At 52.4% G+C, this 15550-nt stretch overlaps 1 protein-coding gene across 2 annotated transcripts in view; it reads right to left on the bottom strand.

Annotated features, from left to right (window-relative positions):
* Positions 1 to 15550, bottom strand: part of AGBL4 (ATP/GTP binding protein like 4) — a 1033620-nt gene that overhangs the window by 106678 nt on the left and 911392 nt on the right. For both annotated transcript variants that reach the window (XM_036257022.1, XM_036257023.1), the window contains exon 6: positions 5346 to 5435. In XM_036257022.1, coding sequence (XP_036112915.1) covers positions 5346 to 5435 — 90 coding nt within the window. The remainder of the gene's footprint in view (positions 1 to 5345; positions 5436 to 15550) is intronic.

The raw sequence follows: 15550 nt of genomic DNA, 5'->3' as shown, positions 1-15550 counted from the left end.
CTCGGGCCTCCACCCCTCCGGCAGCAGGCCCCTGTTTGCTCACAGCCGAGCCCCAGGACCCCAAATTTCACAAGAGCCCAAAGTTCACGGAGTCTAAGTCCTCACCCTCCCATCCCCAGTGCTGCCCATTTTACAGATGAAAAGACAGAGGCTTAGGGACAGGAAAGGCCCCATGCGAACCCGAGTGGACCTAGAGCTGCGCTCTGCGAGGCTCCTTGGGACTGAGAGAGAGGAGGGAGAATGGGTGAGGGTAGAGGAGGGAGGAAAGGTGGTGGGGAGGGGCGGAAAGCTCACCACTTCCCCCAGGAAATACTAAGTTGTATTGTCCTGGTGATTGTTAGTGCATGGTGAGTGTGCGCGCGTGTGAGAGTGAGTGTGGGTGTGTGCATGTGTGTGAGTGTCTGTGGGGTTTCCTTTCTCTGACCTCCACAGGATAACCTGAGGCTGACCTCGCTGAGGGAAGGCCAGCTCTGTGACCACAGTCAAGGGCCTGGTGGGCACCTGGCACATGGCAGCAGGTCCCCGGCTGGGGACAGGACGGCTGGGTCTAGTCCCTCCTCTACCAGGTGACATTGAGTGAGTCCTTCAGCTTTTCTGAAGAGCAGGATGAGAGCTGCCCGGCCACCTGGTGGGATTACTGAGGAAGAGCGAGAAGAGGGGTACGGTGGGCACCCCATATGCCTGACGCCGCACTGAGCACTGACACTCACTCTCCTCGGCCTCCCAGCGGCTCCGCGAGGGCCATGCTGCTGCCCCATCTTGCAGGTGAAGAGACAGAGGCTCTGAGGGTTGAGGACTTGCTGAGAGACTCGGGCTAGGAGGTGGGAGTGGCAGGACCCCTCAGGCCTGCCCAGGTGCAAGGCCTCCGCCCTGCCCCTGCCCCTGCCGCCCGCCAGAGGGCTGCGGATGCCCCCGCGACATTCACAGATGTCGGTGTAATGAATTCAACTACGAAGGATCTGAGTCGCGGAGGAGGCCTCAGTGACAGAGCAGCCATTGGACCCGGAGGAAGCCCTGAGGCCTAGCCCTGCGCAGAGTTCTGCCCTGCAGTGTGGTCTCCCAGTCTCTCAGGATGGTGGCGAGGATGGGGCATGGGTGCCCAGCACAGAGGTCACTCCTCTGGGTTTGGTTCACAGGAAGGACTGGCGGACCATACCTGGCACCTGCAAAGTGAGTGCTGCCTCGTCCCTGCTGATGACCCGCCCTGAGCACTTGCTGTCCTCGACACCAGCCCAAACGTCGAGTGAATCTTCACTCACTCAGTCTTCACAACAGCCTACGAGGCAGCATCCCATTATAATTTCCCCTCTGAGATAAAGGATCAGAGGCATGGAGAGGCCATGGGACCTTCCCAAGGTCACACCACACTGATAGAGGAGCTGGGGTCCAACTCCAGGCCGTGCACTCCTGAGACCTTGCTACAGGGCCGCCGAGCTCCTTGTCGCAGCTGATTTCAAGGACAGTGTGGCCTCAGCGGCCAGGGGGAGGGTTCAGGGCAGCAGAGGGCTGGCTGAGTCCGCTGTCCCACCACCAGGCGGAGTCCGAGGAGCCCACAGCTCTGCCCCCTTCCACTTCCCCCTTCCAGACCCGCGATGACGTGGCCTAAGCAGGTTGTCAGCAGCTCTGCGGTGAGAACCTCGGTTCCAGCCAGATGGGGCGACCAGGCCCCACGTCTGTTCCCTGCTCAAGGTTACCAAGCCAGTGGATGGGGAAGGAGTGAACAGAACTGAAGGTATCAGACATCATCCCCCCAGGCCTCGAGCCCTTTGGCGCTCCCCACAACCAGGTGGGCAGGGGAGGGGAGCAGGGGAGGGCTGGGCCTGGGGAAGGACCCAGCTGAGCTCTGTGGGTGTGGTCTGGGCTGTCCCCTGGGCACCCAGAGACCTTAGGAAAGACTGTGCCTCTGTCTCTCTTGGGTAAAGGGTGGGAATGATGCCTGACTTAAGCTGCCTTAAGGAAGGGGGAATTGTGTGTCTCGAGGGACAGTTGATACAGGGAAAGACAAAGGCCGGACTGAGAGATGGGCCCTATGCCACCTCTACCTCGAATTAGCTGTGTGGCCTTAGGTGAGCCACTTCACTTCTCCGAGCCGCCACCTCCTCTTTCGTAACCTGCACATCAAGGTTGTGGGGGGTCCAGAGTGCTCTGTTTCCCTAGGCAGGTGCTTGGCCTTCTAGCATTTCTCCTTGCCGAGTGCGGCATGTACAGGCGTGGGAGGCCCAGGTGCAGAGCCTCCTGCTGCCCCTCCTGCCCCGGCTGGCTGCGTGACTTTGAGGCTCCTCTCTCTGCACCCAGCTTTAGATCCCAGAGGCCAACGCAGCATGTGCTTCTCACCACAGCCCATGAGGTGAGCAAAATAACCCCCATTTCACTGACATGGAAACTGACACTCGGGGACCCAGCCCTAAGCCTAAAGTAGTTCATGGTTTAGAGGGGAAGAAACAAATATAATTCAAATATATAACAAATTAGGGTATTAAAGATGATTATCAGATAACCCCCAATACAGCCACGAAGCAGAAGGCTGCAGGGAGTGGGCCAGGGGCCCACAGAGGGCATCTGAAATAAGCCTTGGGGGATGGGGGCGTTTGCCAGGGGGCAAGGAGCAGGCAGAGGAGCAAAGGCCCAGGGGTGGAGACAGGACTGTCCATCAGGGACTAAGTGTGTGGGAAAGACTAAGGCTGAGGGCAGAGAACCTGGCAGGAGCCAGCTCTTGAAGGTCGAATGTCCGCAAGGAGTTTGGCGTTTATCTTGAGAAGGCAGAGGGGCGGCACTAAAAGGCCCTGCCGAGGCGTCGACGCGGCTGAAACTGTGGGACAGCCCCATCTATCAACGCGGCCCCATCCGGGTTCCTTTTGGAAGAGCAGGGTCCGCAGAGAGCACCTGAGCTCTGCTCAACGCTGTGCCCCAGGCCTCGCTGCAGGATGGACAGCCCTGCCCTCTGGCTGCTGCTCACAGGTGGGGGGGCGGGGAGTTCAAGCTCCGGACGAAAGTAGTGATGGTAAGGCCACTGCCTTTGTACAAACAAGGACAAAGTAGTTGCCTCGGACTAGCTGGGGGAACAGGTCTGCTGCCAAGTTTAGTAACTGACAGATGGCAGCAGCCGAACAAGGAGGGACCTGGGAGAGGTCATTGCAAGGATGGTGCTGGGGGAGGGAGGCTGCCAGTGGGGGCGCCGAGGAGCGAGCCAGGCGCCTGCTCCTCCAGCTGCTCCGCTGGGTAACCGCTTTTTCTCCCTAAACTGTTGCCTGAAAAAAAGGGGGGACGGCCGAGTCCAGTCACAGGGCTGGGAGAGTTTGAACGGGGAAAATATACCCTGTATGCACGTGCATAACGCCTCGCGGTGTACAGAGCAGATGACCTGCCTCGCCCTCTCAGATCCCCGCGGGGACGGGGGGACAGCTGCTGGGTCCGGCTGAGTGCCACGCGCAGGACTGGTGTCTGTGGACACTCCCCCCACGCCAGCTCCGCCACAGCCCTCAGACAGGCGTTGGCGCCCTGATTTATTCTACATCTGTGGGAACTGAAGTCCCGCTGCTAGGAGGTGGCAGAGCCCATAGCTGACCCCAAGATTATCTGAAGGCAAATCACCACATGCCCCCAGGGCAGCAGGCCACCTCCCTCCAGGCATATCACCTGTTGGGGCTCTTCCTGCCCCGCCGGCCTCATGGTCATTTGGAGACCACAGTGGGGTAAATTTCTTAACTTCTCTTAACTTCCGTTTTCTCATATGTAAAATTATAGTTCATATTAGTTCCTCTGACATTGAAAAATTTATATAATGGAAATGAATGGAGTCAAATTAATAAAACAAAATAACTAAAATAAAACGAGTGTTTTCTTTTACATACTGCAGTGCCTGGCACACAGAATGCCACACCCTGGGGCACCCAGGTGCTCCAACGCACTGCTTGCGGCCCGAGTGTCTGGGAAAGAGCAGCTGCGCAGGTCTGTGACCCAGCAGCTCCCGGCCATGGTCACACCCCTAGAGAGGACCGGCACCTGTGCACGAGGAGACGTGTGTGTGAACATTTGATCAGCATGTGGGCGAGAAAAGCGCTGTAAACAATTCCTTGTCTTCCTTCAGGAGAACAGACAGGTGAGCTGAGGTACAGACAGACGCGGAGTAGACTTCATGGTGAAAAGAAGTGACCCACAGCTAGCTTCACCAACATGGCATCGGGTGAAAACCAGGGTCGCTACACAGAATGATACCTTTTATAAAGTTCTAAACCATGCAAGACTAAAAACCCATTGTTTAGGCATGCTTACATGTTTAGTATAACTGTTAAAAAAGACAAATACAGCCCTGCTCGGTTTGGCTCAGAGGTTGGAGCATCAGCCCTCAGACCAAAGAGCCTTGGATTCGATTCCTGTCAAGGGCACATACCTCAGTTTCGGTTCAATCCCCAGTCCTGGTTGGGGTCATGCAGAGGCAGCTAATTGATGTGTCTCTCTCATGTCGATGTTTCTCTCTCTCTCTCTCTCTCCCTCCCTCCCTTCTTCCCTCCCACTCTGTCTTAAAATCAGTGGGAAAATATCCTCGGGTAAGGATTAAAGAAAAAAAGACAAATACAAAATTCAAGCTGATGGTTATTTGTGTGAGGAAGGAGGGTAGGAAGGAGGACAAAGGACTTAAAAGGAATTAATAATATTCTGCTTAAGTTGGGCATTGATTAAATTATTATATATATATTACTTATTGAATATATTTGTATTTCTGACTAATTGATGCATGTATATGCATGCATGTATTGCTGACTAATTAAATTTTTATACAGATGAAATATTTAATAAATAAAATGCATTTATAAAGAGAAATATTTGAGAAGAGAAATTATCTTATTTATCTCTGCTTGTCTGATACCAAGCATGCTTCCTTGCTCATGGTGAGCACTTCCAAAGTTGTTTGTTAAGTGAATAATTGGACACATGAGTGAATGGAAAGTTTTTAGTTCTTAATTCCCCAGTTCACTGCCTGCCATCCACTAACATGCACATTGGCCTGGGGCCAGATGTGTTACTGTTGCAACCCCCCAGAAACAAGTCAAACAAAGCTGGGAGTGTCGCTGGCTCGGTATGGCTCCCCCTCAACACAGTTCACTCAGCCCTCCCTGTTCATTTATGCATCCATCCACTCATTCATCCATTTATGCATACATCCATGTAGCCAATATTTATTGAAAATAAATCCTAGGGAAGATCAATGTAATCTCTTTAGAAGTGAAGTCAATTCCCATCCAAGACAATGATTCTATAGGTGACCACACTGTCTCCCAGACCATCACAGGGCCCCAGCGGATGCAGGGGGTAAGCAAGCATGCCCATGGGACCCTGCTACTCACCTTGGCACACAAAAGAAGAGGGTGTTTCCCCTGGATGGACTCGTCCCGTGATGAATACCACCTTCTGCTCGGCCCCTTCCCGAAGATTGTCTATAAGATCAAATAAAAGAAGGTCGCTAAGGCAGGCAAGGAAAGCTGAAACTCGGGGCTGGTATGTGGGAGGGAGGAAGCAGGAAATGGGATGGGTGCTTTACATTGATCTCTTAAGTCATTGGGTTAGAACCATTAAGGCCCAGCCATTGCTGACTAATTTAATTATGCCCCTGGCTACTCAATATTAAAAGACTACATCCCATTCCTCAATGCAACTGATTATATTAACATTAAAATCATCTCAAGAGGTCACACGAGTGAATAAATCCCAGACCCACTGATTGTGACCCTAGGCAAGTTGTGTATCCATTCTGAGTTTCAATTTGCTGATCTATAAATGTGAATGATGCTATCTACTTCATAGGGTTGTTGTAACGATTAAACAAACATATTGCCTGGTACTCAGTAAATATTCAGTAAATGATGGCGTAAAGAAGGTGGTACTTATGTTAGTAATAGTAGCAGCTGCCCTTCAGTCAGCTCCTTTTGTGTTGGCACATTATTTATAACCCTTACAGAAACAAGCACGTTAATATTCCTTTTCACAGAGGCAGAGACTGCATTTCAGAGAGGTTATACGACTTCTTCAAAATCACACAGGTAATAGGTGGGGGAATGAAGAGATGACCAGGGAGTGGAGAACTGCACAGAGAACTAGGAATCATTTGATTTCCCACCATTTTGAGTTCCCTCACTGATTGTTCAGGCCATCACTAGAGGACCCAGAAGGACCATGACTTAATGGTCCTTCTAGACTGCTCTAAACTAACAAAGTTTAAAAATAAATCTCAAAAGGATCAAACTGAAGAAAAGAAATGGAACTGTCAGTAGGCGAATGGATAAAAAAGCTGTGGTACATATACACAATGGAGTACTATGCAGCTGTAAGAAAGAAAGTCTCTTATCCTTTGAGGCGACATGGAGAGACCTAGAAAGTATTATCCTAAGTGAAACAAGCCAAGCAGAAAAAGACAAATACCACATGATCTCACTTATATACAGAATATAATGAATATAACAGTCTGAGGAATATGGTAGACCCAGAGACGTGGAAGTAGGGTACAGACTGATAACCCTCAGAAGAACTTATATGCATCTTTGCATAACCAATGGACATGGACAACAAAGCCGGGGACGGGGTGGGGGGGGTGGGGAGGAGGGTGTCAATGGGGTAAAAAAGGAGAAACATCTGTAACAAAAATAAAATAAAATAAAATAAAGAAATGGACCTGCCTGCTATATGAAGCTCAACTCTCTTTAAAGGAAGATAACAGAATCCAGACATACAACCATGTAAATTCACAAAATCCAGCATCCAATAAAAAATTATTAGACAAGCAAAAAAGTAGGAAAATATGGCCTTGAATCAGGACCCAAGCTCTTGCTGCCTCTACAGAAGTCTCACTTGTATAAGAACATTTAGCTACTGTGCAAAGATACTACCAGACAAAAGCAGTAGCCAAGAGTGACATTTCTGGAAAGAAGGAGCGAGAGGAGCGTGCTTAGCCATGGGCAGAGGAAGGGCTGATTGGCCCAGAACAGACCAATGACCTGAAGTGAATTCAGAAATGAACTTTGAGAGAAGTTGGAGTAAAGGATTCCGTTCATGTTAGAGGGTGGCCTGGAGGGAGGGGGGCAGTTAGAAATAATGAATAGAATTTCAGCTTCTGAAATGCTAGCGACAGGTTTTTTTGAATGCGGTTCATGATCCCAACTTTTGATACACCGATGTCTGGCCCTAAAATAAAAACTAGTAACTCTATTAAGCCTGGTTCTAAAGACTTGGAACTTGCTTGGTCTGTTGGAGTGACCAGTAGAGATTGAGGTCACTGCTTCCCTAATAATAGGAAAGGCAGCAAGATATACAGTGGGGTCCAAATACGTTTTTGAGCACACTCAGGGTGCACTCAGCGCTGTGTGAGGCAGCGTTAGGAACAAAGGGAGAAAGAGAAGACTCACGTTCTCTAAAGAAGTACGTGCTTTAAAAGAGGAGTTAGACTCCCGAGCTTCTCCCAGACTAAACACAAGCTCCTCGAGGGAGAAACTGTGATGTTCACTGCGTATTTTTAATGTCTTTCCCGGGATCCTGCATGGAGTAGGTGCTTAGAAATTGGCTGTTAAGTCAATAAATAAAAAACCACTCATATAGATAATGATTTATAGAGAAATTTAGACACATATTATCTTCTGTAGTCCTCATCATGCCTCTGTGAGGTGGGGAGTGTTGACCCATTTTACAGGTGAGGGGACTGAGGCTCACAGATGGAAGAGACTTGCCCCAGGCCAGGCAGCTCGCAGGGGAGGTCAAGCCTCAGCTCCCAGCCCGGTGCCCCTTTCACCACCTTATCTGTCTCCTTCTGGGTCCACTAACAAAGTAAGATTCTACACTCTCTGCATTTCCATCTCCAACGTCTGCAAAAGAGTCTGGTTTCATCCCTTATTCCTGGTGGAAATTGAACTACTGTCTTAGTATTTATATTGTTTTTTTTCCTTAATAAAAACAAATGCCACCAAACCCTTTTTAAAAATACTGTCTAACACTGACCCCGTCTATCCCAGCCGTTCAGAATGATAAATGGCATTACCGGGGGCCGGGGTGAAGGCTTTCTTTATGGATGTCTCCCCTGACCCGGTATCAGCTCGATTGCATTCAGCATTTCTGCTGACCGCAGGAAAATGTAAAATGGGCATTCTATTTGCACACTAATTTTACAGAGCCGCTGCATCTTCATAAAACGATAGCGTGGGGCTAATAAACATCAAGCATCTCGGGTGCTAATATAAGCAAATGTTGATGCAGGCAGGTAACAAACGGCTTTGTCATTTAGGGGCCGTAAAAGAGCATTATAATCATCTTTAGGCAAAATGGATGGCTCGCCTTTGCTTAGCTTTCAGCTTTCATTTGCAAAATCAATTTAAGGTAATGTAGAAGCTCTGAGGTGGGGTGACATGGGACCCCCGCTCCTGTCACCGAGTCCCTGGACTTGTGCAAAGCCAATTAAGCATCTTCTTGGAGGAGGCAGCAGGGAGGATGAAGGAAAGACGCTTGAACAAAGCCAGGGTGGAAAACAAGCTGAACAATGAGAACAAAGACAAGGGGCGGTAAACCTGGAAATGCATGGAGGGTGCCACTCAAGGGTGCAGGGCATACTCAGGTGAGCCAGGACAGCCATACCAGGCTCCTTAGTTAGCAGAAGGTGTTTGAAGTCAAATGTGCTTATGTAGCATCTCAGCACACAGGCGCGTGTGCACAAACACACACTCCTTTGTCATCATACCCTTTATCATCATCCACTATGTCCTTATTCATAAAGTATTCATTGAACACCTATTCGGTGGTCAGGCACTAGCTATTATTATCGTCATTTCACAGAAAACAAAGGGTAAGAGACATTCAGTGACTCGTCCTGGCTCTCCCAGCTGATGCTGGCAGAGCCCGAGTCCCCACCGGGCAGTCTGACTCCACACCTGTGTCCTCGGTCTCTGTGCCAGTGTGCCTTGTGAAGGAGGATGGTACCATCCAGTCACGACAGCGATTACATCATGCTTATTTAGTACTTATTCTGCGCCAAGCACTTTGCATACACAATCTGATTGAATTTCCGTGGCAACCCAGTGCAACATCTGCTATGCTTACCCCTATTTCACAGAATAGGAGACTGAGACCCAGAGAGGTCAAATGGCTTGTCTACACCTGAGTAGCAAATGTGGGAGCCAGGATTAAACCGAGGTCTTTATGAACCTCAAATGTATGCTCTTAGCCATGCGTCATATCGTCTCTCGAAGATTATACGGGTCCTTATGGGGGTTTTAAAAATATACTCACACATTCTTGGCTCATCTCCTCCCTTCGAGAGGTGGAGATGAGCGCCTCTCCTCCCCCCTCCCTTGGGCCGCACTCAGAGATGCGCTCTAACGAGGACGCTGCGGAGGTGGTGGTGCCTCACTTTCAGGATTAGGCTGTAACAAGACTGTGGCTTTCATCATGAGTGACTGTCTCTCTCTGGAATCACTCTGTGGATATCTGGGGGTCCAGCTGCCGTGACATGAGACACTCAGGTAGCCTCTGAAGAGGCCCACGTGGGGGGAACTGGAGAATCCAGACCATGGCCAAAACCACATGAGTGAGCTTGGACGGGCCTCCAGTCCCAGTGACTGCAGCCCTGACGGCTGACCACGGCTGCACCTCGTGAGAGACGCAGAGCCAGAACCACCCAGGTAAGCGGCCCCCGCGTTCCTGACCACAGGGACCAAGACAGTGAGTGAGTGTTGTTTTAGATGCTGAATTCTAGAGTAATCTGTCAAGTAGCGGCAGACCGCAAATTAATCGTATCTGTTGATGCCAGCCTCAGTGAGGACCAGAGTCGTGACCTTGGTGCCAAGACGGAGAGCCTCAAGGGTCTGGTCAGTTACCAGGGTCTGAGGTTGGTGGACGTTCTAGAAGATGCCAACAGGCCCCAAGGAGCACTAGTGGGGCTCTCTAAGGACAAAAGTCTCCCAAAAGTTCACAGGATCAGTTTTGCTTCCCTATCTCTCCTGACAATAACTTGTGGGGAGTGAGGTGTTACGCGCAGTGTTTTTTTTTGTTTGTTTGTTTGTTTGTTTTGTTTTTTATATCTAAGCCTTCTTCATTTTCTGAGAAAATGCCTTCATACTGGTTTTTACATCAGACCCGTTGCGGTCTTTTCTCCCCCACTCCAGGGCCCGGAAAGGCCCACACCCTACAAAGCTGGAGAAAAAGAAACCCTGGTGGCCATAAACGCATGGCTAGTGGGCGTCTGTCTGGGCCGCTCAGGGCTGGAACAGCCTTGTCACCGGTCCCCGTCAGCACCGTCCTGGTCAGTCCGTCTTCCACCTGCCGCCGAAGTGGAATTTCAACAGGCAGATGGCGGCGTGCCTCTCCCTTCGCTTCCAGGCCTCAGCAGCTCTCCGTGGCCCCGGGCAGTCCAGCCCCCTTCCCCCGGCATCTCCAGTCTCTGGTCCCTCCACAGACCTGGCCTCAGCGAAGTCTTGGCAGCTTCTCCCACACCTCCGCCTGGGTTTGCGCTCCGCTCTCTGTCTGGAACGCCAGCCCTGGTCTTGTCTGTCGGGCTTACTCCTACCCAGCCTCCCAGACGCTGCTCGGAGGTACCTCTTCCGAGAAGGCGGGGAGCAGACTGACACTCACCCAGCCTTCTCCTGGGCCAGTCCCCGTGCCCATGTCGCACTGGACCCGATTCCATCAGCACGATAATTCCATACGTTCCCCTACAAAGTGCGTCACGTTGAAGGAAACCTAAGGATATCACTGTGGCCGACCTGACAATAAACAGGGACGGGGCTTGGAACTAGAGTGAGAACGTGCCCAAGATGCAGAATTTCTCGAATATAATCTTATGAGAAAATGTAGGTTTCAGAGGCATCCCGAGGGATTTGAGGACAGTGGGCACCTGCGAGTGTGTTTGAGGAGGGTGAGAGTGGAGAGCGAAAACATCCCGGGTTGGGCGGAGGGCGAGTCCCACAGCAGGGAGCTGGACAGGGACACTGAGCAGGACGCTGGCCCCGTGCTGCTTCTGGCCCTGGCGGGGTCAAATTGAAAGCCTGGCGGCTTCTTGGCAGATGGACCAGGACTCATATCCAGGCCCCACAGGCTGTGGGCCCCACCATCCTCTGGTTCCCTGCAAAATGAGAATAATAATCTCCAGCTCACAAAGTAAACCTGAAGAGACAGACTTTAAGTCCCTGTCCCATTTATTGAGCCACGAGTCGCAGAAATGGGTTCCTCAGCACTATTGGATCTGGAGCTGGGTCACCGAGTGGCGTGGGGGCGGGGCTGAGCAGGGAGGATGTTCGTGGCATCTCTAGCCTCTCCCCACTAGGTGCCAGGAGCACCCCTCCTCCCAGTTATGACCATCAAAAATGCTGCAGGTCTCCTTGGAGACAAATAGCCCCTGGATGGGAATCAGTTCCCTAGGAGAATGTTTTCCTTTACTCGGATTGGCCTCATTATCTTCCCAAGCAAACCTTCAACTTCTTAGACTTTATATCTTTGCCCCAATTCCTCCAAAGAGCCTTCCCAGACAGCTCCGCCACAGTGGCGTCACCCTCCTCTGAACTCACAGAGCTCATCTGGACCCCTCGTCTCGTCATAAATCATTTGCTGTCTTGCCCAGGCAGGACCCAAAGCCACAACTCTGTTCTGCTGAATGCCCAGCATCTGGGCTTGAGAAAATCGTTCTGTTAGCAAAGTTTATTTTTGGTTTGCCCCTCCTCGCCCCACCATCCTCTGGTTTCCCTTCTCTCACCTCGGCTCAGACCCCCCGCAGCCTAAAGCCTCGTGTCCACGTGCTGCAGGGTTAGGGATGAATGCTCCACCTGATGAGGTGGGGAGGAGAGCGGGGATTCCCACTGAGCAGGGTATGCTCGCGATGGAGAAGCTAAGCATCGGTTCTGGAGTCAGTCCTTCAGGACAAGGGGCCTCTCTGGTACCACTCACAGGTCTCCCACACCTCAAACCCACTCTTTTGGCTTCAGAAAGCAGCAAGGAGGCCTCTGGCTGACAGGAGACCCACAGGGGCCCTCCAGACTGCAAAGCCTGTGGAGTCCCTGAGTAGAACATTCTCACTGTGGGGATGAAGGAGAGACCCAGAAAGGACAGGGACCTGCCTCGGGCCACACAACCAGTGAGTATTCAGCCAAGTCTGGATGCCGGACACAGAAGTCCAAGCCGCCTCCTGCCACACACTGGCTGCCACGGGCCGTGTCCATGCAGGCTGGTGCCCGGAAGTGCCCAGTGAACACCTGCCAAGGGAGCGAAGGAAAGCCAAACGCAACAGGCCTGCGACAGAGGGCCAGGGCCAGCTGCCATCACTGTCACCTTGACAGGCGCGGGAGCAGAGCCCCTTGGCCCCGCCCTCAGATAGGCCGCCCCTGCGGGCCTGGCAGTTTGTAAAGCCTCCTGCCGCAGGCCAGGGCCCTAGGCCTGGGGGCAGTTAGCAGGCAGCCTTCTGGGGGGTCAGCTAATGGCAGGAGGGCTCTCCCAGCCCAGGTCTATCTTGATCCCAGCACCCTCCAAGGACCCCTCCCCTCCAAGAAAGTCGGAACCAGAGCCGCCTACTCAGTAGCTGCTGAGATCGGCTCTCCTGGGAAACAGACGGAGAAAGCCCGAGATCTGCCCGGGAGCCTTGCTGGGGTTGGCTCTCAGGGACACGGGGGGAGGGGGGAGTAAGCAGGGTTGAGACAGTCTCTGCAGGGACTTTGATCAGTCCTTCGGGAAGCTCTGGGCCGGGAGGGCCCTTCACAGCTGCCCCAGGAGACAGTGGGGCTGGCTTGTGCCCTGCACTGACTGGATACCGGATGCCGCCCTGGGCACGTGGTAACCTCAGGCAAGGCGGCTTCCTTGGGCCGAGTACAATTTCCAGGGAGGATCTCAGCTGTGAGCTGTGAGCTGCGAGCCACCGACACTGCTGGGAACCGGGGGGTTGTCCTGAAGGGGGACAGGCAGCGCTCGCAGTGTTTGACACCAGCCTTTGCTGCGGCCGCTGAACGGAGCAGGGCAGATCTGAGGCCCAAACGACAAGAGGCCAGGGATGAAGGCCTTTCTTTATTTCAATTCAATGCATGTTTTCTAATACTGACCACATGCCAAACTTTGGGCTGGTCCCTGAGGACATGGGGAGAAATCAGACCCTGTCCTGTCCTCCGGGAGCTCAGAGACTGGTGGAGAAGAAAGACCAAGGCTTGCTTTGCCGGTTTAAGCTTGAATCAGATAGAAGGAGGGTTAGACAAGTCCTGACACACATGACCTTGAGCTCGAAGGCTGTTCATTTCCTCACCTGCACGGTGATGATAAGAGTCAGCCTCACAGGAATCTTGTAAGAGTGACATGAGCTAATGCCTCCAGCTATTGCATAAACCTGGCGTGTTCAAAATGGCACCTTACAGGCCACTCGGTCCAACTGCCTGTTCTTACAGGTGCAGAAACTGAGGCCGCTAGACTCTAACTCACGCCATAGCCATGCCCTGGCCTGTCTTTTCCCCAGTTTGCATTCCCAGTGCCTCACATACAGCAGGTGCTCAATAAACACTCATGGACTAGCTGCGGAGCACCTGTTGCTCTTTGGTCGGATGAGGGTATCGGGCTGGAACTGGGTGCCCAGGCTTTCCCCGACAGGGGCCATGCCTTCTGGATTCTCTCCCAGCCTGCAGAAAGAGCTCACCAGGTCGGGGTTTCAGGCTTATTAGCAAATGCAAACTCAATGCCACCATGCCCTTTTGCAACAAGGACAAGGAAAACAGTGTCCCCAGGAAAAGAGGGCAGGAAGAGGTGAAGGCTGGGATGAAAGTCGAAGACAAAACATTCTAATCAAACTTGATGAATGTGTAAATGAAGCAGCTAAACCCTGGGCTTTGACAAATGGCTTCTCCGTAATGGATTTTCCACAGTGGAAGGCGAGAGTTCAGCCCGCCTGCTAGTGCAGTGAGAGCCCCCCCCCCTTCCCGGCAGCGTGGCAGCCCTGCATGCTGGGGGCACAGAGAACAGGCCTTCCTTTAACACGTGCTGTATTTACTGAGCATCTGCTGGCTGCTAGGCTCAGCCTCCATCAACCCTGCGAGAGGAGACAGGCCCTGTCTCGTGGATGAGGGAGCCCACGTAAAGGCGAGTAAGAGCCAGATTCACAGACACCAAAGCCTGGTGCTGCTAAGGGGCCAAACAACCAGCCTTTGGGGGCAGTCGTCTCACCAACTCAAAAGTTAGTGCCTTTTAGATTTTGTTGTTGTCGTTGCTGTTTGTAAGATCCTGCCTTACAGTTTTTTCTCCCCTCATGGGAGCTGCGTGCACAAAGGATCCGTCCTTGCTTGCTCTGCAGCTGCAGAGGGGCCCCTCCCTGCGCCTGCTCTCCCTCTAACAGCTGGACACGCCGTCGGTCAGCCCAGTGCAGGCCCAGGCAGAACGGAGAGGAGGGAGCCCTCACAGGGCAGTTTCTCCGCCAAAGACAACCGTCCTTGTCAACACTCAAGTTGAGCTGGGGGAGGGGTGGAGGAGGTTATCACTTGGCGATCGATAACCAGCATAATTGCTATAAAATTGATGATTCCAGCGGGTTCTAAGTCAAGGCAGGTGAGAAGCGGCTGGAGAGGAACAGGTCTGGAGCAGTGACCGTGTTCCCGGCACCGTCCGTACCTGTGAGCCAGGCCTCTCCAGACCTGGCGGGAACTCCGTTGTTTTCTCACGCTGCAGACAGGAGGCCTGAGGGTTAGTGCCAGGCCCAGGGCCAGCCCAGCCCAGCCAGCAAGAGTGACAGCCTGAACCTGAACCCTGCCTTTCTTCTGACAACTTAAAGGACAAAATGTATTCCCAGCTGCAGGGGATGAAAGGTTCTGTGTGTATATGTGTGCGGGCACCGCTGGCTTCTGACTCCGATTCCTACAGGTTCTTGACTTAGTGCACCAAGTTATCAGAGTTGAGGTGCACACAGGAGTTCAAGGGGAATGGTCTGTAGTCTTGAAAAGACACCCACTAAACAATTTCCCCGAGCAGACGCGCCGTCTGTGAGCACTACGCTTTGGGAGAGGCCCCGGGGCTGGGAGCGCGTCCCGCCCTGAGCCCAGCCGGCCTTGCTGAGCCGGAGGAATGCAGATGTGAGGACTGTGCTTCCTCCCCTCTGGAGATCTTCATCGACTTGTATAAAAATTCCGCTTTCAATCTGAAAGTCCCACTGGCATCTTTATATAAGCACCGAAAATGCTACTGGGCTTTGGAGATTTCATTTGATGAAGGAAAAGTATTTCTATTAAAGAGTAATTTTTTTCCACTCTCGACACAACATCTTCAGAGGACCCAGGGTCGCCAGCTCATTCTGGGGTCTGAGAACACCAGCCCCCCCAGGAGCCCCCAGGCTGCGCGGGCAGCCACCAGGAAAGGCCAGGAAGGGTCGGCACTGAGGGAAGTACAGAGATGGCAGTAAGTAAACTCCCCTGCGCCCAGGACTCACAGTCTGTGAGGCACTTCGGGTCTCAAGGGGAGATGTTTCTCTTGCCACCTCCGAAGCTCACCCCCATCCTGTGTCGTCTGAATTACGACAGCTGCCGCTGCTGCCCCTCCTTGGCCCTGTGCACTCCTTCTCCGGAGG

The sequence above is a fragment of the Molossus molossus genome, unplaced genomic scaffold (genome assembly GCF_014108415.1).
Source record: "Molossus molossus isolate mMolMol1 unplaced genomic scaffold, mMolMol1.p scaffold_m16_p_12, whole genome shotgun sequence".
NCBI classification, from domain to species: Eukaryota; Metazoa; Chordata; class Mammalia; order Chiroptera; family Molossidae; genus Molossus; species Molossus molossus.
This window is presented reverse-complemented; position numbering and strand designations above follow the sequence as displayed.